Consider the following 22137-nt stretch of genomic DNA (forward strand, 5'->3'; position numbering starts at 1 on the left):
CCGACGCCTCTATGAACGTAGTGAGCAGAGGTCACTCGTTCTACCAAGCGAGTTCAACTCCAAATTTCAAGTGTTCTTCAAAGCAGCCAGGGGTGGGTATGCACACCCATCAGGGATGTTGCACTCGGAGTTTTAGTCTCTTGTCAGGAACGGTCTTTGAGTTGCCATCATGTTATGTGGAGCCTGCACCACATTCGATGATTGACATTGCTTGGTCTAGAACTAGTACCCTGAGCCTCGGTAACTTTCAAAGGCCAGAAACAATTGACACCAAACTTTCTAAAACTTTCCACCAACTCATGTCTTGCTATTCATCATGGCACAAAAAGCTGGACATATGTGCACAAGTGGACTTTGTCGATCACAACATGGGGTCACTCAGTATTCTTTATAGAATTTGCCCTATTATTGTTGTCGAAAGATTAGGCTTTCCCCGCTATGAGTCTCTTCAGATAACTTCCAGCTCATTTTCTCTCCTCACAATCGTGTATATATCTCCTTATTCCAATGTTGTTCTTTTTTCTCTCATCATGTCGTCATAAATCCAAGTCCCCAACAGCTTAGAACTTCTGGGGCTGGTAAGAGCGGTTGGGCGAGACAACCTTGCCGTCGGCGAGCTCCTTGGCGGTGTACGCGGGGAAGGCGATGAGTCTGGTGTCAAAGTTGGCGATGCTGAGGGTGGTGAAGGCGTTCTCGAGGCCGAACTGGTCGCTCCAGCCCTCGGAGACGGTGAAGAAGGCGCACTTGATGCCGGCGACGTCGGTCTGGCTGGCGGGCTTGGCGCCGGCCTTGACGGTGAAGGTGCAGGGGATGGCGGCGGCGCCGGCGACGCGGTTGTTCTGGATGCCAAAGGACCAGACGCAGGAGGTGTCCTTGGCGTCGCAGGTGCGCTTCATGCTCTCAATGGTCCACTGGGGGACGTTCTCGGCCATCATGGAGACAGAGCCGGCGCTGGCGGTGGGGGCAGCGGCGACGAAAGGCACGAGGCCGGCAAGGAGGACGGGAGAGAAGCGCATTTTGGTGGTGGTAGTGGGTGTTATTAAGATTAGACTTTAAAGTCTTGTAGAGATGATTAAGCGTAAGAGTAGGCGGAGTGATGTTGTGATTGTAGTTGTGGATGATGATATTAAAAGTCTTTCTCCGAGGAAGGGGAAACACCAGCTCTTTATACTTCAGACGAGAACATCCATTGCTCCGCAAAGTATGGTCAGGCTGAGACCTGCACGATGATCCTGTCCACTGGTCACGATCAATGCGATTCCTCGTGTTCTGCACGGACGTGTCCATTCCTCCCATGCACTCTGTACAGTAGTCCATATTGGAAAGTGGCCAGTCCGGCCATGACGACAGGGCTTGGCCCACAATGGTCGTCCAGGTTCGCACCGGCAGTGGGCTGTGGAACACGGCGCGCACGTTCCATCAGCATCCGCCATGGATCGGTAGTGGTTCGACTGTACGGTGTCCCCCTGCCGATGCGCTTCCTTTTTGCGCAGTGCCGAGTACTCTTGGTTGCCGACTGCCGGTTGCCGCTATGGCATCCGCTCATTGTTGCTGCGCAAGGGATCAGGATTGCAGTAAAGCGGGATCGAAAAGTGCGCCTGACTGACTGACGACAACGTTACCTGCGTAAAGCGGAGTTCGCTGAGCCCCGTACTCTACAGGCACTGCCGACCACACAGAAGGCACGGAATGCAAGGGGTGGATCGATACGAGCTTTGGTAAGCAGAGACATGCAGGGATCTGCGGCTGTCGGGCTGTGGCTGGGCCCCCGGAGACCCTTTTATCCCCTGCTGTGAGATATTTCCAGATAGCCGGCAGGATCGATGGGATCTCGTATCACTCGTCCTGACCCCTGCCACGGCACGCAGTATTTGCGGGGAACCCTATGATCCCAGCCGGGACACGTCGTGGTCAGGTCCGGAAGCTGCCGTGCTGGTGTGGTCGCATGATCGCGAGATCTGGCTCTAGAGGTACACTGCAGACAGTGGGGAGACTGTTGTGTTGTTTCCCTTGATGCTTTCCGTGGCAACATCAGCTCACGATCCTACGGCACCCACCCCGCGCTATCCGTGTGCTGCTCCACAATGGCGCCTCCTTTGTAATGATTCATTGCGCTGCTACCCCTCCCACTGCCGTTTACTTTATTCAGTGAGCGCTAGACATGGTCAACCGTCATTCATTTGGCCTCATCGCGGACCGAGCCAGCCTCTTCATCTCAATCTTCCCGCCTTGCTCGACATCCACACTGCCCGAGCAGTCATTCATTTTGCCAGACGCATTAAACTCCGCAGTAAGCAATCCCTAAAATAGTGCTGTCAATGTCCAAGCGGTGGAGATTGGCACGGCACTTTGTCCTGAGGATCCACCGTTGCGGAGCGCCCGTTGACTAGCCTAGGGCAGAAGCTTTCTCGTGTCCTGGACAGTAGACGCCAAGGAGCGGCCCGCGCGGGCGCTAGTCATGGGGCACGGGCACCGCTGGTGAATAACAACGCACTGCGGGTTCAAGCACCGGAGTTTCACTACCATAGTAGATGCCACATTCGTTGGCGGTCAAGATGATCTCGGGGCTTGGATGAACTACCTGACGCTCAATGGGGACGGGAAACCGGCAATTGCGCTGCTTCATCTCAAGATGGCAGCAATTCGGCAATAACGAAACCTGACCTCGGGCATATTTCTACGGGGCACGTGCGCCGTGCTTGCTACCACTTTGCGTCCACGCAGCTTTCGTCGACTTGAGCACAATAGCCATGTTGATAAACGCGACTCTGGGAAGGGATGCCGGACTTCTCAAGGAAATTGCACCCTGCGCCCAAGAGGTGTTGTGACAGCCGTAGTCAACGTTCCCGTTTGCGGCGAGACGGACTGAACAACCCGAAACTGTGCGAGTTACCACGATTACCATGGACAGGAGGGGGGCGGCAATTGGAGTACAATTAGCAAGCCTTCAACGTCAGGAATACCGTGATCCAGTGCTCATACATCCCTAGATTGATTATGCAGCCGAGAACGTCTGTCTCCCGGTCCAGCATTCGAAAGACGTGGTCCCCTAGTCAGCATCCGCCCTTCGACCACACAAAACGACAGTGATAACAATCGAAATAATCACCTCGGTAGACATAAGCTTGATGGAATCTACTGGTCGAACGCGCGGCCTCCCTCAATCTGTCGTAGCTATCCCCGTGGACGGCCTTGGTGCCTGGCCTACCTGTGATGTGGACTTTGTGAAGAGACGCGGTGCTCGTTAAGAAATCTGCTTCGGTTTACTGGTGATCGGTATAGGCTGGCGAATGCATCAAGGAAGCAAGTGCAAAGATTACTACTGATCAGCTCAGAAGCTGCATTCACGTGGGTATCTCAGACTTGGCGTCTTCACGTCTCCAGGCCCAATCATCTGTCAGGTCCCAATGACGCTATGCTGCACGTCAGGAGGCTATGCCACCCCTGCGCATATCAGCTGACCTGGCTGCCAGCCATTTGATCGCCCACTTTACCTCCAACAGCCTTACGCTGCCTGACTGGTGCGGGGGCTCTACCGTTCCATGAAGCCAGCGGCTGAGCTGCGCCTTTGCCCACCCTTTCTCAAGATCTACCAGGTACGCCGGACTGCGTACAGAGAGCAAGTCACCAGCCTGCGGCGATGAAGATGCGTCAAGGGTCCAGCCTCGTTCTGACGCCTTGATGGACACGCGCGCAGCCGATGCCGGCGCCGGCCCAAACCCCGGGCGTGGCTCGGCACTGTCACACGAGGACTACACGATAGCCTGGATCTGCGCGCTCCATCTAGAACTGTCCACCTCGCGACTGATGCTCGATGCGGAGCATCCCTCGCTCGCTGCCAAAGATGGCGATGACAACGCCTACGTCCTTGGGCGCATCGCCAATCACAACGTCGTCATGGCAGTTCTCCCCGCAGTCTACGGCAAGGTGAATGCAGCCGCGGTATCGACACATCTCAAGCGGAGCTTCCCAAAAATTAGAGCGACAATCATGGTTGGCATCGGCGGCGGAGCTCCTGGAGAAGCGGACCTCTACCTTGGAGACCTCGTCATCGGGACTCGAGTCATGGAGTACGACCTAGGAAAAGCAACGGCAGATGGGCGGTTTGAGGTCACGGCTGTCCCCAAGCTCCCGTCATCACTCCTTCTGGCAGCCGTCACCAATCTGAGATCCAAGCATGGGCCATCCCAGCGGTCCCCGCGCGCCCAGGAGCTCTTGCGGGAACGGCTTCGCCAGTATCCTCGCCCGAAACAGCCTGATCTCCTATTCCAAGCGAGCTATGACCATGTCTCCAGTGCAAAGACATGCGGCGACTGCGACAAGAGCAGACTGCAGGCTCGGAAGCGTCGCTCGAAGGACTCGGTGCATTTTCTCATACACCACGGCGGCATCGCGTCAGGCGACAGTGTCAACAAGGACGCGAGGAAGCGTGACGCACTTGCCCGACAGCTCGACGTCAAGTGTTTTGAGATGGAGTCAGCCGGCATTATGGACAGCTTGGAGTGCCTCCCGATTCGAGGCATCTGTGACTACTCCGACTCTCACAAGAATAAGGAGTGGCAGGGCTACGCCGCAGCCACGGCGGCTTGCTATGCGCGAGAGCTGCTCGAGACGATCCCTGGCGTGGCCGTGACGATCTCCAGCACGCTTCCCCTTGCAAGGAAGCCAGTCACAGCCGACGTTGCTGGTGAGATTGACCCTGCCATCGTCGAAAGGCGCGAGGCTCGGATGAAGCTGCTGGACTTCCCCCAGATCAACGCCCGCAAAGACGCAATTCAGTCGGAGCTGGGCAAGACGTGTCGCTGGTTCCTTGAGCATCCCAAGTATGTGAACTGGGCTTACGACGAGGTCGATGAAGAACCTCCAGATAGGAGCGCAATGTTGTGGATCCGAGGCAAGGCCGGGACCGGGAAATCGACCATGATGAAATTCCTGTTCGCCGAAGCCAGAGAGCAACAATCCACGACCGACAACACCACAATCGTGTCCTTCTTCTTCCATGCTCGTGGGGAGTTGCTGGAGAAATCAATCGAGGGCATGTACCGATCCCTGCTCAGGCAGATCCTTGTCCTGCGGTCCGAGCTGCGGTGGATCTTGGACGACTCGGAAGCCTTCCCGCCTGGGAGCGGGGATATCCTCCCAAACTTGAATTTTCTCAAGAAACTACTGAGAGAGGCCATATTGAGCACAGGCAAGAGGCGCCTCGTTTGCTTTATTGACGCCCTGGATGAGTGCAACGAGGATGATGTCAGAGACATGGTTCAATTCTTTGAAGACGTCTCGGACATAACGACAGAGAAAAAGATACCGTTTCGTGTTGTGTTCTCGAGCCGACCGTACCCGTATATACAGGTAGACGAGTCCATTCTCATCACGTTAGAGAATGAGCCCGGCCACGCCGAAGACCTCGCGCAGTATGTCCAGAAACGTCTCAAAGTCTCTCAGCAAGCCCGGACCGGTCTCGAGGGCCAGATCCTCGAGAAGGCCTCTGGAGTATTCTTGTGGGTGGTACTCGTGGTGGGGATCCTCAACAAGGAAGCCAGCCGGGGCGGGCTCGCGCTTCGCCGGCGGTTATCTGATATCCCTCCTACCTTGAGCCAGCTCTTCAAGGAGATTCTCCTACGCGATCAGGAGAGACCTGAGCAACTGCAGCAGTGCATCTTGTGGGTTTTGTGCGCATGCCGGCCGCTCACTCCCGGCGAGCTTCGTCATGCTCTGTGGGCCAGTGGCCTAAACGACGACCAGGTCGACGATGAGCTGCCATCTGCCGAGGACGAGGAGTCCAACATGGCCCTGGCGATCAGCTCCTCCAAGGGCCTTGTCGAGGTCATCTACGCCACACAGCAGGAACCCACAGTCAATTTCATTCATGAGTCTGTCCGCGACTTTTTGGTCAAGGAAAGGGGTCTCCAGGAGTTGTGGCCAGATCTTGGGTTCGAGTGGGAAGGGCCGAGCCATGAAATGATACGCAAGTGCTGTGAGACTTACTTGTCTCATGATGGGATTCTGGCCTTGCTACATCAAGGCGGCCAGAGTGTCGGCCCCGCTGAATGCGAAAAGAATATCAACGACCCGTCCAAGCCCATCCCGCAAACAGTCAGCGGCACTGGGACCGAAGGCACCGCTATTGAGAGCTTCATCCTCCTGGAATATGCAACTCAGAACATCCTTTATCACGCCAACATTGCCGCAACGTGCACCAGCCAGGAGGCTTTTCTTTCCCGATTCTTCGACCGGCTCGGCACTCGAGCACTGGACTTTTGCCAGCAGAGCGGAACAAGAGGATATGGCCCGAATACGAGCCCCTTGTACATATTCGCTGACAGGGGCCTGGCGAACCTGATCCGTCTGCACGGCAACATTGACGATGGGTCCCAAAAGGACTCCAGATATCCCCTGTTTGCAGCTATGGCCAATTGCCACAAGGATGCGTTCGCTGCTCTTCTCAACTTGCAATCAACAATCTTCCAAAACGAAGATCTCATGGACGGCATCACGCAATCTGCAGATATGCGACGGTATCAGTCGCGCACGCCAGTCTCTTGGGCTGCTCAGGAAGGCCGAGTCAAGCTGGTCTCAGTTCTGATGCGGAATGGCGCATCACTCTCAGAGCGGGACGCAGATGGGGACACGCCCTTGCAAAGGGCGGCTCAAAAGGGCCAGACCGAGGTGATACGGTTCCTCGTCGACCACGGCGTAAGCACCGCGGATGAGTATTTTGGCGAAGCGATCTGGGAGGCGCTGGGTCAAGGCAAGGACCGGACGGCGCTGGAGCTTATGAAAATGTTTAAGGGCTGGAATAAGATGCCCATGGGGGTTCGCGTCAATATAGACACTTGGCTGTTCCAGACGGCGGAATGCGGGCTGGAGAACGCTACACGGATGCTCATCGGGCGGGGTGCCAGGGTCACGGACGCATCTATGCGCAGCCCGCTCGTCCGGGCAGCTATGAATGGCCACCAGCGGGTTGTACAGTTGCTGCTGGAATCCGGGGCCAACATTGACCAGCAGGGCGAATGGGGCTGGACCGCGCTGATAGCCGCCTCGAGGAACGGTCACAAGGCGCTCGTGGAGTTTCTCCTTGATCAACGGGCCAATCTTCGCACGAGGTGTCAGGACGGGCTGACCGCACAAGAGCACGCTGAGATAGGAGGGTTTAAAGCAATAGCACAATTGCTCGAGAGTCGGCTGCTCCTCACGCCACCGAGAAGCTCGGACTCGGGTTCGTGGAGGACATTCTGGCGGTTGATCTACTAGGGAAAAGCCACATGGTCCACGTCTTCGTCAATACTTCTACATAGAGTTTCATAGTCTTGCAAGAAAAAGAAGGAGATCCAGGTCTGCCGTCCTCAGTCACCACCAACGTCCAGAACCCTATGGACACGCCGTGTTGCAGCCTCAGAGGGGGAAGCAGCGCATCCCACCTGCACACCGGCCGGGCTGGAATGGCAGCATGTCTCAGAGGGCTTGGGCGTTGTGTGAGCATGCCCAGACAACATCCCATGGTCATGTGCGCCACCGATTTCAGCTTGTCACCCACACCTGTGTTCCCATGCACCTCGCCACAAAGGAGAAGCAAAGTCGACCGCAAGGCTCTGCGGTGCCAAGACTTTCAACCCCTCTCTTATCTTACACCGTCTCCATAAGTCAAGAATCCACTTTGTTGTCGTCTGCATCTTTCTCTGCATGCCGACAAACAACGCCATGCGACTCCTCAAGCGCAACCCGGACGGAAGTCTGGAGTTCACACGAGATCTGTCCAGCGAGATTCCACCTCATGCAATCCTTTCGCACACATGGGGACCAGATGACCAGGAGGTCACATTCCACGACATTGAGAACCGGAGAGGACAAGACAAGGATGGGTTCAAGAAACTGACATTCTGTGGGGACCAAGCTGCAGCTGATGGCTTGGAACATTTTTGGATCGACACGTCCTGCATAAATAAGACTAACAGCACGGAGCTGAGCACAGCAATCAGATCCATGTTTCGATGGTACCGAGATGCTAGCAAATGCTACGTGTATCTGACGGACGTGTCCTGCAAGGATGAAGAGCATCTCCACAGCGCTTCTTGGAAGACTGAGTTCAGGAGAAGCCGCTGGATGACGCGCGGATGGACACTTCAAGAGCTGATCGCACCTTCCTCGGTCGAGTTCTTCTCCAAGGAAGGGATACGACTTGGCGACAAGAGGTCACTTGAGAACCTATTGCATGAGATCACGGGTGTCTCAGTGGACGCCCTTCGAGGCAAGCCATTAGCAGAATTCGGTATTGAGGAAAGGCTTTCATGGTTGGAGAAACGAAGCACAAAACTCCCCGAGGATCGTGCATATTGCATGTTTGGCATCTTCGGCATCCATCTCCCCGTGCTCTACGGCGAGGGTGAAGCAGAGGCATTCTTTCGACTCCATAAAAGAATCGGTAAGCAACCTCCATTGCCAGGGGTAGCGCGGGAGTGACAGGACTGATGAAGACGCGGAAACAGGCAAAAACGGAATCAGCGAGACCCGAAGACGCTGCATTGCCGACCTCTGCGTGACCAACCCTCGGGACGACAAGACACGTATTGAAGACATCAAAGGTGGTCTTCTGGCAGACTCGTACACCTGGGTGCTTGACAATCCAGACTTCCGTAAATGGCTGGACAACAAGAGCGAGCGACTGCTCTGGGTTAAGGGAGACCCGGGCAAGGGCAAGACGATGCTTCTCTGTGGCATCATCGACGAAATAGAGGCGAAGATAGAAAATAAGCAACTCCTTGCTTATTTCTATTTCCAGGCTACCGATGAACGCATCGACTCTGCCATAGCGGCAGTAAGAAGCCTGATAATGATGTTATTGGAGCAAGATGGCGCCTTGCTATCTCATATTGAGAAGAAATACGAGATCCACGGCCGGGCACTTTTTGAGGATGCCAACGCCTGGCACGCCCTATACAAGGTCCTACTCGACATGCTACGGGCTCCGAGGCTGGCGGAGGTGTTTCTCGTAGTTGATGCCCTAGACGAGTGCCTCAATGGGCTTCCCGGGCTCCTGAATCTCATCGTGGAGACCTCAAAGCCAGGCTACCATGTGAAGTGGCTGGTCTCGAGCAGAAACTGGACAGAAATCGAGGAGCGTCTTGGGTCTGTCGCGCACAGGCTCTCTCTCGAGGTCAATACCAGCTTGGTTGCGGCGGCGGTCAGGAGCTACATCAGCTACAAGGTCTCTCAACTTACCGAGCGCAAACGCTACAATAAGAAGGTGGCTGACCAGCTGTACGAGTACCTGTCGTCAAACGCGGACGGCACTTTTCTGTGGGTTGCCTTAATTTGCCAGGAGCTGGAAAAAGCACCTCGACATAAGGCATTAGAAAAGGCACAATCTTCTCCAGCAAGCCTCGACGAGCTGTACGAGCAGATGATGCGGCTTCTTCAGGCCTCCGAAGATAGCGCACTTTGCACAAAGGTGCTTGCTGTCGCCGCCACAGCATATGTCCCACTGGTTCTTGAGGAGTTCGCCGCGCTAATTGACGAGTGTCGGAAGATGTTGGACGACTCAGAGTTGCTCCGAGACGTTGTCGCAGCGTGTAGGTCGTTCCTCACAATTCGAGACAACACGGTCTACTTTGTCCATCAGTCAGCCAAAGACTTCCTCGTCAACAAGAAGGAAGCCGTGTTATTCCCGGATACCAAATATGCAGTGCACGGACAAATGTTTGCGACTTCTGTAGCTGCGATGTGCGATGTTTTGAGGCGAGACATGTATGATTTGGGCAAACCAGGGGCTCACGTCGACTCTTTTCTCGTCCCTAGCAACAACCCCCTACTCGGAGTCGAATATTCTTGTATCAACTGGATCAGACACTTCATCGAGTCAAATCGGGAGGCAGATAAGAACAGCGAGGCAACCCAACAACGATACCAATCAGCAGATCGGTTCTTGCGGACCAAGTGTCTCTACTGGTTCGAGGCACTGAGTCTGCTCGGGATGTTGTTCAAAGGAATGTCGGCGCTTCAAGAGCTTGCAGAGCATCAGTCTTCAACTCAACTGATGGAGATTGCTCGCGAAGCCTACCGTCTGTTGCAGCACTTCAGGGTGACGATACAGCAATGGCCCCTCCAGACATACGTCTCGGTTCTGATTTTCAGCCCAGCTAAGAGCCTCTTGCGCCGACTCTTCCACCATGAACGCCCGTCGTGGGTCGAATGTCGAGTAGGTGTCGAGGATCATTGGAGCACACGTGAAATGACTCTCGAGAGCCAGGATGACCTCGTGTCGGCTTCCTTCTCTCCTGATGGGCGGCGCCTGCTTTCTGTCTCAAAAAAGCATGAAGTCAATATCTGGAATGCAACGACCGGGGTGTTGGAGATGACCATCGAGGGAGTTTCTACCGCATCTTTCTCCTCGGACGGGGGTCGCGTTGCCTCGGCAGGTTACTGTTCCGTCTCGCTTCTGAAGGCATCCTCAGGCGCCTGCGAGAGGAAACTTCAGAGCCAACTGGAGTATGCCCACCTCGTGTCGTTCTCTGCGGACAGCAGTCATATTGCCGTTGCGGGGGCTGCCAGCGGAGAAAGACATGTTGAAATATGGGATGCGAGTAGAGGAACTTGCGTGGCAACACTCCCATGCCAGTCCCACGACACCACGGCAGCATCTTTCAGTGCTGACGGGCATTGTATACGGGTGGGAGATGATGAAGGGACAGTCAGGAAGTGGGATATCACCACAACAACATGCCTGAGCACGGTCAAATTCTCAGCAGCGCCAGATGTTGACATGGTCTCTATGTTGGCTGGTGGGACGTACGAGAGACTGGTTCCAACCGGGGGTTCCATGAAAGTCCTGTGCTTTTCCACAGATGCCCAACAAGTCATTCTGGCATCAAAACCATCCTTGACGTCAGAGGAGTCGCCTGGGTGGCTAGATGTTCGGGATGCGAGCGAAGGGACGCGCATAGTGCACTTGCATGGGCATGACAGCCACGTGTTATGCGCTGCTTTCTCGGCCGATAATCGACGCATCGTCTCAGGGACCAGAGATGGCATAATCAAGATCTGGAACGCCACAACGGGTGAGTGCCAGTCGACACTCAATGCTGGCCCCATCCTGGTCCGTTCCTGTGCCTTCTCTCCCGACAATCGGCGCATCATCTCGGGCCATCCCTACACGATTCACATATGGGACGCTTCTGCACATTCAAACTGTTCAGCGCCAGCCGGCCATAAAGATATGATTAGGTCAATCGCTTTCTCAGCAGATGGGCAACACGTCGTTTCGACGTCCATAGATGGCACAGCCAAGCTTTGGGGTACCGCCTCAGGCACCTGCCTGGCGACCCTGGCAGGCCACACTAATCAGACTTTCTCCGCTGCATTTTCTCCGAATGGCCAACATGTCGTCACGTGCTCACAGAGTGCTGTTAGAATCTGGAATCGAGCATCAGGTGCCTGCGAATCGAGCTGGAATGCTGACAGCACAGCTGCTGTTTTCTCGATCGATGGGCAGCACATTATATCAGCAAATAATCACGGCATCTGCAAGCTCTGGAATGTGGCGTCTGCAAGCTGCCTCGATATGCGTGCGGTCCAGGGCGGTATGAATCTATTCGAGCAGGCCCTGGGCAAACAACGTATTGGTGCTCGGCAAGACAAGACTCCGGCTGCTGCCAATTTGCTGGGAGACTGGCATCTGTACCTCGGCCCATCGCCCCCTCCGAGACACAGAGATATTCTTCATCATGGGCGCTGGCTCAGCACGGAATCAGAAGTCCTGATTCGCTTGCCCAAACACCTCCTGCCTCTCAGATTTGCTACGTTCCACTCTGAAGCAGCAACCGATGTAGCTGTAGGAACCCGATCCGGCCGTATTTGTCTTCTTCATTTCTCCAGTGCCATATTTGGTGAGTAGCTTTCGCATTACCGGATAATGGAGGCGCTCATACCGCCCGCCTCTGTTTATGCCAATTTGAGCGATTGCCACATACCATCATGTCTCCGAGCCTGGATTCCTCTGCAAGCGCCGATCAGGCGCGCCGACAACGATTGGGAGTGAGCAAGAGCTCTAGGTATGTGTGCCTCTTAATATCAGGCTCAGCTCGCGAAGCAGAACCAGCGATTCACAAGGGCTCCGATCTTGCGTAGTTTCTGCAAGCTTGAATACAATAAGAGATGCAGCAACTCTGTTCGTTTCTCTTATGACCTGTGCGAGATGATGGTCTTCACCTTTGAGTAAGCATTTCGAAATCCTCAGCAAGAATGATATCGGTCAACCGAGCTGACACTCAAACGCAGGAAATGGCGAGGAACGTGACCGCGCTTAGGAGTTTCAGTTGATACGGGACCACGATTACGAAAGAGGCTGCTGCCACCGGGTTGGTTGAAGAAGTCATCATGTTCTGCGCGCCGTCTTCCTAGCTACTGTCTGACTTTCTAGAATGCTTGGATCCACATGCGAAGGCTGCGCTTACGATAGGGAAGAAGAGACAGGGCTCATCTTGTCGAAGGTGGCCAGGGAGGAGAGTTAAGCTTCATTGAGGATGTCGGATTATGCTTCAGTACCATGAACCTTGTGTCTTCCTGCTCAGAGTCAATGCCATTCATTCCCTTGCCGTCGATGCCACGCGGGCCCACATCTCGTAGTTATCGAATGCTGGACTCAAGCGTAGTTGATTTCCAGCGCCATGCCGGGCTGCGCACGATTTAATAATGACAGCGTTTCCCAGCCTATTGTGCATTGGAATGCCGATTGATACAAACGCTTTTGGACAGAGGCCCAGACACATCGCGTCTGAACTTCATGGCTTTCCTGGTTTGTTCAGGCTAGAGCTGTCCTTCTGCAGGAAATGTAAAATATTACTTGTTCAACGGTGTCTCAGTTTAGAAGACGTCCTTCGCACCGGTTGGAACTCTTCGGAACCTTTGCAGAAGCAAGTGTTTGCGTTCGGCTCGTGTATGCCCTTGTCTCCGGCTTTCGGCACGCAGGGAGGCATTGTTTCGCCGTTATTCCCGGTTGATGTCTCCACTGTTCTCCCTTTATCGTGCGGGGGGCGTCCCGTCCGGGGTCCGGAGTCGGAGCAGTCCGACGACTGGTCATGGTTGGTTCGCGACGGCTACTTGCGGGACCCTGGCGGCACGCCCTTACAAGTACAAGGCACCGCTCTTTTTGTGTGGTGGCCGGGCCCCTTTCACGTATAGGCCACTGACTTGCACAGATAAGACCCAAGACCCTAAGATCATTGGCAAGCCTGACACATCCCGACACTCCTATGCCGTCGTCAGTGTTTGTCAAGCAGCAGCTTCAGCACAGCAGCTGTCCAATCCGATAAGAGTAGCGAGCGGCGAATCCAGGTTCTCACTATACACTAATCGCAGTCAGCTGCGCAAGAACTTCACCACATGAGTTCCGGGACCAACGTCAGCCATGTCGACCATCGCGGCCGTGACCGAGGCCGGCCTGGATCAAACACACGGCGTTGAGCTCACTCCCAAGAACACAAGAACTTTGCGCAGCCATGAAAAGGGCCTCCGCGAAGCCGCTACGACCTCAAGCTCACCAGCCACCGCTGCCGAACCGGACCACCAGCAATACGACACCGGCCCGCCGCCCGACGGGGGACTCACCGCCTGGTCCCAAGTTCTCGCCGTACACCTTGGCGGCGCCATAACATGGGGTTATGGAGTGGGCTTCTCGGTATTCCAGCTGTACTACCGCGAGACCGCGCTGCCCATGTTGTCTGCCTCGCAGATATCCTGGATCGGCTCGATCCAGATCTTCCTCGCCTGGACGATCAGCATGGCGGCTGGCCGACTGGGAGACATGGGCTACGTGCGCGTATGCTACGGGGTCGGCGGCATATTGACGGTGACGGGCATGATGCTGACCAGCATTTGCACCGAGTACTGGCACTTCCTGCTGTGCCAGGGCGTGCTGAACGGGATCGGCAGCGGGATCCTGTTCCTCCCCGCGGCAGCCAACGTGGGCACCTACTTCCAGCGCAACAGGAACATTGCCATGGCGCTCGGGTCCGTGGGCACCAGCTTGGGAGGAGTCCTGTTCCCCGCGATTGTGCAGTATCTGACGCCCCGGGTCGGGTTTGGCTGGAGCGTGAGGGTGTGCGGCTTCGTCAGCCTGGCGATGAACCTGTGCGGCCTCGCGGTGCTGCGGCAGCGCAACCTGTTCAAGACACCCCGCCCGATGGTGGACTGGACGGCGTTCAAGAACCAGCGGTTCAGCGCCTACTGTGCGGCCGTCTTCCTGATGCACTTTTCTCTGATTCCGGTCATGTTCTACGTAAGTGGCCCCCCTCCAACACCAACGAAGCTTCACTGTCTGTAGGAGGCAGTGTGTCGCCTTGCCTGCAATTTCTCTCCCTTTCCTCCCTTGGACCAGGCCTGAAAAAATAACACGCACTTCTCAGATCAACTCCTTTGCCCGCGAGACAATCGGCATCGCCTCGCTCGAAGCCATCAACTTTGTCCTCATCGCCAACGGGGCGGCAGCATTCGCCCGGCCCGTCGTGGGTATCGTCGCGGACCGGGTGCTGGGCGCCCCCAACACGTACGTGTGCTGCGCGCTGGGCTTCAGCGCGCTCGCGTACGGCTGGATCGGCGTCCAGACGCGCGCGGACATGTACGGCTTCGCGGTGGTACTGGGCGTCGTAAACGGCGGCTGCCAGGGCATCTTTCCAGGGGCCACGAGCACCCTGATCAGCGAGGAGAGCGGCGACCTCAGCAAGATGGGCACGTGGATGGGCATGGTCTTTGCAGTCTGCGGCGTGGCTAGTCTGGCTGGGCCGCCGATCATAGGGGCGATCATTGGGAGCTCTGGGGGCCGGTATATCTGGGCGCAGGTGGTCCTGGGGTCCTTGTTGTTTGCGAGCGCTGGCATGTTGTTCCTAGCGCCGAGGGTGAAGGGCAGGGCTGAGAAGGAGGACGCGATTGAGACTTCGTCATGAGGCACCGTGGGAATAGAGGGTTGCGACTTAGAAATGCAGGCAGTGCCATATGTAGCACAGATTACGTCAGACCTGAATCAACCTCACTTTGTAAATAGGATATGAGGGATGCAGTACGCCTTTGCAGGTCTGAACCGCGAAAGGAGCAGGCACTGAAGGCCACACCTGTCGTTGGAGCATGTGAATCCGCCCAATGCCAATGGCGCGATATTGGAGGACGGTCGGATGCGAAACACACAAACAAGAGCGTTTGGGGGAATCTCTGTCCAATACATGAGTGATAGACTCTACTGTTGCGGGACTTTGCGATAAGGGCGTAACAACCCGTGTTCTTTCTACCGCCGTTGTCTTATACACAGCCACATTCTGCGCCTTTCTCACAACACATGCATAGGTTCAAGGCCCTGCCTGTCAATGGACTGCGGCAAGGCACAGTTCTGAGCCAGGGGAAGCTGAACGTTGCGATTGTCTAGATAGCAAGAAACGTGTGGTACAATTGATTCATCTCTCATGCATCCTTCACCTGCACCGGCTCGCCTGCGCATATGAGCTTCAGTAGGCGCCAACTTCTGCAGCACAACATGAGACTTGCGCTGCATCTCAGCCACTAAGACATAGGGTTTTCGACAGACAGGTGTCAAGCTTATATCGACATAGCCAGATTCCTTCGGGTTATGGTAATGTTCCGAGGCATCGGCCAACATATGGCTTTGGATATTGAGGCACACTGTAGATTTTGAAGGCAACCTGCAGAATTGGACGAGGGTGCCTCAAAAAGCCTTGCGCCAGCCTTAATATTAGCGACAATATCAGTGAATGCTCCAATCAGATGCATGTTCAACTCGTCGAGGACCAGGTCCAGCTGAACTGATAGTGAGACGTGCCGTTAGTCATCTGATGGTCACCCGACCATAGGCACTCTCCGGTCGAGGCTGGCGGGGTGGCGCAGGGTACGTTTCCGGAAGGTCTCTGATAGTTCCTGCTTGTTGTTCCTTTGGCCTTGTTTGGGCCAACCAACATTTCAGGCTACCACATTGCTTGCCCGCCTCAGGGGCCTCAATCCGGGTACAGGTATATCCTCATGATGCGGGGCAACCTTTATTTGACGAGTGGTACGTTCTGCCCCCATGGGACTTTTGGCGGCGGCGGTGGCTGTGAGCTGGCTTGTGCAACTTCTTGACAGGGGGGCGATGTCAGGCATCAAGACCTGACCCCGGTCGAAAACCCACACAGATAAGTCTAGCTTTGTTGACATTGCTGCCACGGAATCCCATCCAATGCCAGTTTTGACAACGAAAACTGAGGCTCGTTCGCTTCTCGCGAATACTCCTTCATGCCTGTGATCATGAGCAGTCACAGAAGATGCTCGAGCAAGGCCCAGCGCTAGCCATCATCGGCATAGCTGACTTCATTGTCTTTTGTGGAATTCAGCCGCTGCCTCTGTTGTCTCCTTGCAGGGAGGCCGAACTGCATCAAAAAGCCTGGGCAGAAGTTCTTCTATTCCCTGAGGTAATCACTTTGGAAAGTCATGTTTGTGGATATGCATCCTTGATCGTGGGGCACGGGCGGATAGATCCTGTGGAAAAGCTGCACTTTCGTATATGCTTGAGCAAGGGACCCTTGCTTGGATGCGCACTTTCGTTGCACGAGAATCGGTTCTCCTCCAACATCATGACCTCAACTAGCGAACAAAGAATATAAATGTTGCAAAAGTCCTGTGTTTTCTTGAGCTTCTACCCTCCATCAGCCAGTCCCGACTATCTCGCCCTTTTGCCCAAACCACCTTTCAAAATGCGTTCCTCTCAGATCATCGCCCTGTCTGGGCTCATTATCTCCAGCGCTACCGCCCAGCGGTACGAGGCCAACATCGGCTTCGCCATGGACTCGGACAGCTGCGGCGACGGCTTCTACATCGGGTGCTCGGTCAACCCGGGCGACTGCTGCAGCATTGGTCCGGGTTGGGAGGGCAAGTCTGTCTCGTTCGTCCTGGGCAGCGACTCTCCCAACGTGATTGGCAAGGCGTTCTCGGGCGAAGACTGCCTCGCAGGCACCTCTGTCGGCGAGCAGGCCAGCGGCGCCCTCAACTACTTCTGCCTCAGCAAGCCGTCAGCCCCAGCGACGAGCGCTTACTACCTTCCGAACAACAGCACCGGCTGCGGGAGCCGTGCTAGCGCCAGCCGCATGGCTAGGCGAGGTGTTGTTGGTGGCAGCGTCAAGGGTACCAAGGAGTGCCGCTCGCCGGACCACATCATCTTGCCCGGCGGCGCTCGCGCCAACATTGAGGGACTTGCCGAGAGGGAGTATAATGCGATGGTAAGTCCAATAATGCAAAGTATCCCAGAGAGAACTTGGAGTTATGCTGACTTGTGCGTGGTGCAGTAAGCGAAACCCAATGTGCCATCCTGATGGCATGAGTAACCGTCCAGAAAATACTCGCCCTAGGATCTTCGATGCCAGACCATCGAGCCACGAGGATCCGAACCCTTGCCATACCTGGCCCCGAGCTAAAACTCCCTCCTAGCATCGTCACTAACCCCTGTCTGATGATCTAGTCTCGATATGATTGTTGCCCGCCGCGACGCAGCGGATGTTGACGCACAGCTCGCCGCTTTTCGCAAGTAGACTCGCCACTCGACCTCTAGGACATATCACGGCGATTCGAGTGTTAAGACTGCCTTCCCTCAAAGGAACGGGTAATCGGGATGCGTAAATAGGGCTTTGAGTTACATTGCAGGGTTGGAAACGGACCCGACCTGCTGCATGTAGTCCTCGGCATGGGTTAGTTCCCGAAACAGAAATGTATTTGAGATTCCATGCCAGTCAGTCTGCCCTGGACACCAAGTTCAAGGTACTCCTAAGACCAGACTTGCGTGTTTTCAGCGAACGTGATCATTGTTGTTGTGTGAGGGGCCCAGTATAAAGGTAGTTCTCGCGCTCCCTAGGAAGCTTCGATTAGTCTAGGACTCCATATGGTCCATGGGCTTAACTTCAGACACATTTTGGAACTCTGGCTCCCGAGTTCGCAGCGGGCGGACTTTGGAGGTTTGTTCCAAGCTCGTTCTGGTCTAGGGTTAAAGCATAACTAGCAAGCTCCAAATTTACATCAACTCAGTCGGCAAAGACACAATGAAGTCCTGGTACAAATTGTGGAACTCCAGTTTCTCCAATCCTAATTTTGTCCTGTATAGACGGCTTTTTCTGTAGTGTACTTGGATGAATATCCATGTGTTTCTTATCATGCATGAGCCTATTAAAGATTTGTGTAATACGCGAGGAGCATCCCCTTGAAATAATGCTTCTTCTCACGGCTGTCCACGCGATACTACCCGCCTGTTATAGTAGACGCTCGAGAGTAGGTGGAACCAGAAAAGCCCAGCCCAGACCAAGAGCGCGAGGGCGGTCGCCGCGGCAACAAGGGCGATAGACGCGACTGCCACGCCGTACGAGAACTGCTGGAACCGCTCGTCCTCCTCGAACCGCCCTGTCGCTAGCGCGACCTGCATCGCCGAGAGCACGACCGTGATGTACACAAACACGGCCAGCAGCCAGCCAAAGTTGCGCTCGAAGAGGGTCGTGTACCTCTGTGAGCCCGTCATGTAGCCGCCCACGAAATCTCGGGCGGACAGTCTCGCAGCCGCTTGGACACGGCAGAGCGTGTTGAGGCGGGACAGGCGAAGCTCGCCGTAGCTATATCGGTGCTGGTCGGCGCCGTCCATGCGCCACGTCTTCTCGTGGTTCTGGTGCCGGATGACGTCTCGTGCGATAAGCGTCCAAGAGGTCCAGTCAACATCGGCGGGCAGAAGGCCAGTCTCGTGTGCGATCGTGAGGTCGGACTTGGAGCGTATGAGCCAGGTGTACGACCGCAAGATCCCTGAGGCACTGCGATACAAGGCCTCGTGAGGGCAGATGCTGGTCGTCCAGAATTCGTAGCTTAGGAGGCACTCGGGCAGCGGCTTGATAAAGATCGATTTCTCGTGCCACACTAGGTGTTCATCTGGCCGCTCGGTGATGAGAATTGTGCGTCCCAGCAGACGCTGCCGATGAAGCGGACGCGCTGGCCGCATTAGTCCAGCTAGCCATAGATGCTTGTGTAGACTGTCTAGTTTCACAGTCTGCAGATCGAGGGCAAGGAAGGTCAGCACATTGGATGCGGGGTCCTCGAGATCATCGCCGCATTGGAATGTGGCCGGCCACTCAACGTCATCTTCCGCCCAACGGCGCACGGCGTTATCCTTCAGGAATGGCGGCGGTCGAGCCTTTATCTGGAATTCATTCATGGTGTGGTCTGGTGTCTGTTTCTCGGCATCGGACTTAGCGGTTTGGTGATGTCGGGAATTTGTCAGACTGAACCCATGCCACTGCCTCAAGGGTGCGTTGGTACTGCGTTGTGGCTGGGGGAGTGGCGGGCTGCCGCTTTCTTGCGTAGTTTCTAGACTACGGGTACGCTGTCCGGCTGACTCTCGAGGCAGACTTGCCAAGCCTCCCAGTATTGCATATCCACAGCAAGATGATAACGGTCAGCCGGCTGGAAAAGCAGGCTCTGTAATGGTTGGCTGTGAAGCGTCGAGTGGCGGCCCAACACCACTGGTCGTAGGACCCCAAATCCCCTAACCCTTGTCGACACAGGCGCACCTGAGCAGTCCCTGCAAGCTGTGAGCGAATCAGAGAGCATTGTATCGCATAGCCACCGTGCTGTAGTGCCCGAGGATAGCCACTCTCAGGCTCCGGCTTTGAGAGTTGCGGGGGCTTATGCAAGGTAGACGGCACCGCCTTGATGGAGTGTTGGTTCGGAGCTGATGTGTCCACCTCCTGCCGCCCTCCCACTCGGCGCCTGCGTCGCCATTGAGCTCTCCATATTCGTTCTCCCTGTTCTCTTCTCTCGCATTGAACCAAAGAATCGATCGCGTGGCAGCTCGGCCTGTTCGGCGCTCCGTTCGCCAGTAGCCATATGCGCACGACTCCGTGGCCTTCAGCATCACTGCTGACCCATGGCCGCACGCAAAAAGAACACATGGCGCGTTCGAGGGCTCGATCTGCGCTGCAGCGATGACTGCCTACGAAGGCTGCTGAGCGAGGACGATCAGGGATGTGCCGATTGCACAGTCCACTCGCTCGCCACTGAGCATCACGGACATTCTCAGACGGCCACTGTTAGCTTCACGAATGGGGAAGCAACGGTTGCGGAATCGTTGCCGCCGTGCACCAACCACACGGGGCAGTACGGGAGCCCGGCTCTCGACGACGAGTTCCTGGGCTTCACTACCCTCTTCGCACCACCCCCCGAGGATCACAAGATTGAGTGAGCTCCGACCTCACGAGGCACAACATGGGAACGGTCTGAAGCTAACCGTGAAGGGCAGCATCGTTGCCATTTCGGGCCTCGGCGGTCATGCTTTCGGCTCGTTCAAGGAGTGCGGCGGAGAGCACATGTGGCTACGCGACGCGCTGCCTCGCCACATTGTCAACCAGGAGACCGGGCGGCCGATGGCCCGGGTTCTCATCTATGGATACTTGTCGCGCGTCGCGGCCAGCAAGAGCATGCAAAATGTCGATGACATCGCGGGCCCGTTTCGCGAGCAGCTGTCAGGCCTCACCCCGCCCGGAGCTGTGGCGCGGCCCGTGGTCTTCATCTCCCACAGCCTGGGAGGCCTGGTGCTCAAGGAGGCCATAATATCCCTGGCAGCGTCAAGCGACGCCGACGCCGAGAGAGTGCGCAGAACCATCTATGGCCTCGTGTTCTTCGGCGTGCCTCATGCCGGCATGGACAACGCCTCGTTGATGACGATGGCCGGGAAGGGGCCGAACAGGGAGCTCGTGCTGTCGATCGGCCAGACCAACTCGCAATTTCTGACCCGGCAGCAGCGACATTTTCCAGGCGCGCTCGAGACGATGGGCCCGCAGCGGCGGGAGGTCTTCTGCTTCTACGAGACCTTGGAATCGCCTACAGCAGTGGTAAGCTTTCCTACTCGGGACACGCTCCAGTTTGATCCTTGCATGTTTCTTATCTTGCGCGCAAAGAGCATGGACGCTGACCAGCAAGTCACGCAGAAAACGGACGGCCGCTGGACAATGACTGGCCTGTCTTCCATCCTGGTATCAGTCACTTCTGCAACGCAGTGCCTGCTCGACACGCCGGATAAGCAGAACCACACGTGTGCCATCGACCGTACGCACTCTGAGATCGTCAAGTTCGCGGCACAGGACCCCTGGTACGATGTCGTGCTGCAGAGGCTTCTGCGCATCTCGCGGCGGGCCATCAACGAGTCCACCGCCGCGGCATACCACAGCAGTAGTGACCCAGCGCCGGGCTCCAGTCACATGCCCCTCCCGACCCCAAAGGTCACGACCTTGATCCCGATGAGGCAAAACAGGAGATTCACTGGCCGGCAATCGATTCTGGAACAGCTGCGTGATGCCTGCTTTCCCAAGATCCAGGGAGACGGCCAGGGCAAGAGCCACGACACGGTCGCTCTGGTCGGACTCGGCGGAATGGGCAAGACGCAGGTCGCGCTCGAGTTCTCGTACTGGGTGCGGCAGCACAGGCCCGACTGCTCGATATTCTGGATCTCTGCACTGAGCGAGGAGATGTTCGACCAGTCGTGCTCAGAGATTCTTCGCGAACTTGGGCTCACCCTGGACGACACTGGTGGTGGGCAGAAGCGTGACGTGAAGCAGCAGCTGAAGGACTACCTGTCACGGAGTCACTTGGCCGGCAAGTGGCTAATCGTTCTTGATAACGTGGACGACATTGACCTTGTCAAGGGTCTGCGCAGGCACCTGCCGTATAGCGATGAGGGTATCACGTTGATCACGACGCGTACCGAAGAGGTGGCTACTATGATCAACTCGAGCACGATCCTCGTGAGCATCAGTGACATGCCGATGGATGAGGGTCGACAGCTTCTGGAAAAGTCTCTCAACAGCAGTAGGGTGCCCGACTACAGCGAAGAGTCGTGCGCACGGTTGCTATCGGCTCTCGAAGCACTACCACTAGCTATCACGCAGGCGGCAGCATACTTGAATGGAAACCACACGTCGATCCGGGACTATCTTGGCTATCTGCAGGGCCGAGAAGAGGAGGCGATCCAGCTCTTGAGCTTTGAGAGCAATCTGTCAGAGCACTACCCGCCCGAGAAGCAGCACCATGCCGTCATGAGGACCTGGCTGGTCTCGTTGGACGAGATGAGGCAGCGAGACG

The 22137-nt window shown here is 55.9% G+C and overlaps 7 protein-coding genes across 7 annotated transcripts; 5 read left to right on the forward strand and 2 right to left on the reverse strand.

The window, feature by feature from the left end:
* Positions 1-423: 423 nt before the first annotated feature.
* Positions 424-1116, reverse strand: B0I36DRAFT_332186 (uncharacterized protein). Its single transcript, XM_046155074.1, has one exon. It carries the CDS (start codon positions 1014-1016, stop codon positions 561-563), a length of 456 nt encoding a protein of 151 aa, XP_046008443.1. The 5' UTR covers positions 1017-1116; the 3' UTR covers positions 424-560.
* Positions 1117-4623: 3507 nt separating this feature from the next.
* On the forward strand, positions 4624-7352 carry B0I36DRAFT_332190 (uncharacterized protein). Its single transcript, XM_046155075.1, has one exon. The coding sequence runs from the start codon at positions 4729-4731 to the stop codon at positions 7255-7257; it is 2529 nt and encodes an 842-aa protein (XP_046008444.1). The 5' UTR covers positions 4624-4728; the 3' UTR covers positions 7258-7352.
* A 334-nt stretch (positions 7353-7686) lies between these two features.
* Positions 7687-11893, forward strand: B0I36DRAFT_416743 (beta transducin-like protein HET-E2C*40; the record flags this gene model as incomplete). Its single annotated transcript, XM_046162085.1, has 3 exons — positions 7687-8448; positions 8510-10732; positions 10796-11893. The coding sequence occupies 3 exons, from the start codon at positions 7687-7689 to the stop codon at positions 11891-11893; spliced, it is 4083 nt and encodes a 1360-aa protein (XP_046008445.1).
* Positions 11894-13157: 1264 nt separating this feature from the next.
* B0I36DRAFT_332195 (major facilitator superfamily domain-containing protein) lies at positions 13158-15219 on the forward strand. Its single transcript, XM_046155076.1, has 2 exons — positions 13158-14275; positions 14403-15219. Exons 1-2 carry the CDS (start codon positions 13406-13408, stop codon positions 14937-14939), a joined length of 1407 nt encoding a protein of 468 aa, XP_046008446.1. The 5' UTR covers positions 13158-13405; the 3' UTR covers positions 14940-15219.
* Positions 15220-16730: 1511 nt separating this feature from the next.
* B0I36DRAFT_366801 (uncharacterized protein) lies at positions 16731-17561 on the forward strand (the record flags this gene model as incomplete). The annotated part of the gene is made up of 2 exons (XM_046159358.1): positions 16731-17239; positions 17492-17561. The coding sequence occupies 2 exons, from the start codon at positions 16731-16733 to the stop codon at positions 17559-17561; spliced, it is 579 nt and encodes a 192-aa protein (XP_046008447.1).
* Positions 17562-18076: 515 nt separating this feature from the next.
* B0I36DRAFT_332198 (uncharacterized protein) lies at positions 18077-19320 on the reverse strand. The gene has a single exon (XM_046155077.1). The coding sequence runs from the start codon at positions 19214-19216 to the stop codon at positions 18242-18244; it is 975 nt and encodes a 324-aa protein (XP_046008448.1). The 5' UTR covers positions 19217-19320; the 3' UTR covers positions 18077-18241.
* Positions 19321-19833: 513 nt separating this feature from the next.
* Positions 19834-21804, forward strand: B0I36DRAFT_424605 (uncharacterized protein; the record flags this gene model as incomplete). Its single annotated transcript, XM_046162286.1, has 4 exons — positions 19834-20238; positions 20300-20891; positions 20988-21228; positions 21791-21804. Exons 1-4 carry the CDS (start codon positions 19928-19930, stop codon positions 21802-21804), a joined length of 1158 nt encoding a protein of 385 aa, XP_046008449.1. The 5' UTR covers positions 19834-19927.
* Positions 21805-22137: the final 333 nt, after the last annotated feature.

Source organism: Microdochium trichocladiopsis (genome assembly GCF_020744255.1).
Source record: "Microdochium trichocladiopsis strain MPI-CAGE-CH-0230 chromosome Unknown B0I36scaffold_9, whole genome shotgun sequence".
NCBI lineage: Eukaryota > Fungi > Ascomycota > Sordariomycetes > Xylariales > Microdochiaceae > Microdochium > Microdochium trichocladiopsis.

Excerpts from the sequence above, each read along its gene's own strand:
- B0I36DRAFT_332198 (XM_046155077.1), bottom strand. The coding sequence starts at position 19,216 with ATGAATGAATTCCAGATAAAGGCTCGACCGCCGCCATTCCTGAAGGAT.
- B0I36DRAFT_332190 (XM_046155075.1), top strand. The coding sequence starts at position 4,729 with ATGAAGCTGCTGGACTTCCCCCAGATCAACGCCCGCAAAGACGCAATT.
- B0I36DRAFT_332186 (XM_046155074.1), bottom strand. The coding sequence starts at position 1,016 with ATGCGCTTCTCTCCCGTCCTCCTTGCCGGCCTCGTGCCTTTCGTCGCC.
- B0I36DRAFT_332195 (XM_046155076.1), top strand. The coding sequence starts at position 13,406 with ATGTCGACCATCGCGGCCGTGACCGAGGCCGGCCTGGATCAAACACAC. Across the intron at positions 14,276-14,402 it reads TGATTCCGGTCATGTTCTAC|ATCAACTCCTTTGCCCGCGA; the intron begins GTAAGTGGCCCC and ends CGCACTTCTCAG.